At 38.0% G+C, this 3,342-nt stretch overlaps 1 protein-coding gene across 2 annotated transcripts in view; it reads right to left on the bottom strand.

The window, feature by feature from the left end:
• Positions 1–1,133: 1,133 nt before the first annotated feature.
• Positions 1,134–3,342, bottom strand: part of LOC132187316 (protein EARLY RESPONSIVE TO DEHYDRATION 15-like) — a 2,755-nt gene continuing 546 nt past the window's right edge. The window contains exons 1-2 of one of the 2 annotated variants that reach the window (XM_059601594.1): positions 1,577–1,900; positions 1,134–1,495 (exon numbers count right to left, since the gene is read on the bottom strand). In XM_059601594.1, the coding sequence (XP_059457577.1) occupies positions 1,332–1,495; positions 1,577–1,838 (426 nt within the window). In that variant the 5' untranslated portion in view covers positions 1,839–1,900 and the 3' untranslated portion in view covers positions 1,134–1,331. Of the gene's footprint in view, positions 1,496–1,576; positions 1,901–3,342 lie in introns of those variants that run through there. The other variant, XM_059601595.1, reaches the window with a different exon arrangement.

Here is a 3,342-nt window from a genome sequence, read left to right as displayed (position 1 = left end):
ACCTCTGGCACTCTAAAAAGGATAGAAAATTGGCGATAACATACCACCACGGAAACCCACTCTATTGACACTGACTTGATGATAGTATTTTCTCTTTTGATAACTCCACTCACCTATCAGTATTTTAATCTAGCACATAGGTCACCTCTTTCGAGACTCGAACCCTTCGACATGGTAACTAGTTCTGAGACCAAATGTTATAAACCTTGGGTATAACTTACTCTTGAAAACCGACTTGCAAGGAAAGGGTACGCAAAAACTTATATACGCATGTTTAATATTATACTTAATCTATGTGGGACATTAAGATCGTAACAACGCGTGGTCAATCTCGAAATGTAACCCCAGTTGGCAACAAAGATCGAGAGGTATCATACACAGATTCTTTGAACTTGCCAACACCCTTAATGCTCTGCTCGTGAAGTATTTAGGTGTAAGTGTAACTTTGTTGTCGAGGAAGCCAACTATGGCAGATTGAGAATGTGTCTTTTAGAATTAATTCTCGACTTTTCAAGAAACTCTCGTTGGTGAAAATTATTGAAGATTAGAGATGCGGCCAAGAGTTTGATTAGATTCCATGTGGGAAAAGGTAATTCTATCCACCTTTGGTATGACTGGTGGCATCCGGATGAAGGGTTGCTGGATACCTTTGCCTTCCGGGCAGTTTAGGACTCGGGTATTGATCTTCATTCTACTTTGGATAAGGTGATTCAAAATGGGTGAGTGTGTCTGGCTTCCTGCGAGATCTGATAAGTTGGTTGATATTCAGAGTAAGTTCTCTTTAGTCATTTAGAAGCATGGAGGCTGAGCCCAAGTGGGTTATTTCCAGTAAAGGGATTTATTCTTTTGCTGAGACTTCGGAATTTTTGAGAACGAAAGGTGTGGAAGATTATTTGGTTTACTGGCGCTATAGCGTTACATAGCTTCATATTATGGCTTGCTTGTAGAAATGCTTTATCACTCGGGTCAACCTGAATTTGGGTCATCTGGGTCTCCGAAATTGATGAAGAAGACGGGTCTTCAGGGTTGTTTTGGGCGTTCTGACCTTGTGAGGCACATGGGTTTAGTTAAGAAGAAAGCACAGGTTGTTAATCAAATTATGGTCCCTTAAACAAATTATCAAATCCCAACAATAGGCAATTAAAAGGTTCGATGTTTATATAAATTAAAACCAGAGATAAATTATTAAACCAAGTAATAAGAAAATAGAACAAATGTACAAAACAGGAAGTTTCCATGACATCCAAGTCAGGGTTTATGATGTACAAAAACTACAGCAAATACATGCTCATCTACTGGGTCTTCTTGTACATACGACTCAGTGAGTCAGTCTACCTCGGTTGCTGAATGTTTCGCGGACTCGCTTTCACATTGACAATCTTTGGGGCCTTCTCTATATACCTCGGAACTTCAGCTAAAACTCGCGCTTTCCGCCATTTCAACGACCCCATTGAAACCAAATCCCTGCAATAGTCTCTGTCTTCTTCCTGTTCACCTGCTCAAAAATAGAACAAAAGTGAGTTAGTGAGTTGGATCGACAACGCGGACGAGTCAACTCTCACGATTTCAAACTTACGCTTATCTTCGTCTACGTTGTAGTCGTCGAAGAGGGCGTCGATGTCGGGGAGGTCAAGGTCTTCAATATCGGAAAGGTTAGGGTTATTTTGAGGATCCTGGAAGCGCTCTTGGAGCCAGTAAGCGCGGAACCAAGGGGAGGACTGGACCAGGTTCCACCACTGCTCGGAGAAGTCCTCCACCGTCCGATAAGCCAAAGGTACGAACGACGGAGCGTTGGGATTCAAAGTTGAAGATGAAGATCTCTGAGAGATTACGTCCATTGCAATATACTTTGAGATGGGAAGGTTGGGCTAAAGAGGATAAGAGCACAGGTCAGACAGCTACTGTGAAGCATTATATATACCGATAGCGCCAACAGAAGGACACTAACTTGGATATTATCACATAAATGACATTGCCTCTTGTCCCCTAAATTTTTAAACTATTTTATTAAATATATTTTAATAATTTTATCCTTTCAATATATATTTACCATTTCAATATTTATTGTATTTAAAAAAAATATTAAATATTAATATAATAAAATATAAATGATTTAGTATATTTTAATCTGATTTGGTTAAAGATATTTGTATAATTTTCGCTCTTCCTTAGAATACAGAAAAGGGAGTTGAATGATTTATATAGGATGGTGGTGGTGATGTATTTAGTGAAAATTGACGAGGGCAAACATGGAAACAATGAACAATGCCGAAACAAACAAGACGCGAAGGCGGTCAGTTAACAGTATCCCACAACCAAGCAGTGACCGCACATGGTTTTGGCAATTGTATCTATTTTCTCCTTCTACTAGTTTCGGCTACTTTTAGGCTTTTAATATGAATTGTGCCTTGTGGGTCCGTAAACATGATGTAGACATGATTTAAACTCGAAACATATAATAATAAATAACAATTTTTAAAGTGACCTATAACTTACATAAAATCAATACAAAATTTTTAATTTTTAATTTTTAAATTAAATTATAATTAGCTTATATAATTTTATAGGCATTAAAACTTGACCTGTCAATATTAATTACTACCCCTAGCTTTAGATTATGACCGTAAAACGGTTAAAGTTCAAAACCACGCACGCGTATTCGTAGATTGGTTCTCATCCTGTCATCCATAATGAGCAAGAGTACACGTCATTGTTCTTATCCTCGACGGAATTGAAAACGAAATTTAGAAATTAGCTGTAAGGCACCAACATCAATAAAAATGGAATTAAGTGCACTTGAAGATGCTCCATCGAATTAAAGATAAATTTTGACTGTGGATGCCAGCAAACCCCACAAAAACCCAATAATTATATTGGCCACTCCATTCTTTTCATGTGTAAAAATTGAGACTATATCTTTAAAGGGTAGTTCAATTCGTTGTAAATTATATTTCATAAAGTAAACATCACTAGTTTGCATTTCTCCTCCCATTCCCTTATGTGAACATGTAAAAAAAGAGGATTAATAACTTTTTTGGTACTTGAGTTTTAATGTTTTTATTTTTTTCTCTCATAAGTTTTAAAAAAGACAAATCTAATACCCCAAATTTTGAAAAAAATCAAATCACCATCTCTATTAATTTCTGTCCATTCCTTTGGCCTCGGGGGTGGTTTTGCCACTCCTAGAGGGGCTGCAGGGGTGGCCGAAGCCTAGGAGGTGGCCGAAGCCTAAGGGGGTGGTTCGGCCACCCTTTTTTGGCCCTTGGGGTAGCCGAACCACCCCCTTTTCTATTATGTATGTAAGGTCAATAGCATCACCTCAACTATATATATATAGTTGAG

Source organism: Corylus avellana, chromosome ca7 (genome assembly GCF_901000735.1).
Source record: "Corylus avellana chromosome ca7, CavTom2PMs-1.0".
Lineage (NCBI taxonomy): Eukaryota > Viridiplantae > Streptophyta > Magnoliopsida > Fagales > Betulaceae > Corylus > Corylus avellana.
This window is presented reverse-complemented; position numbering and strand designations above follow the sequence as displayed.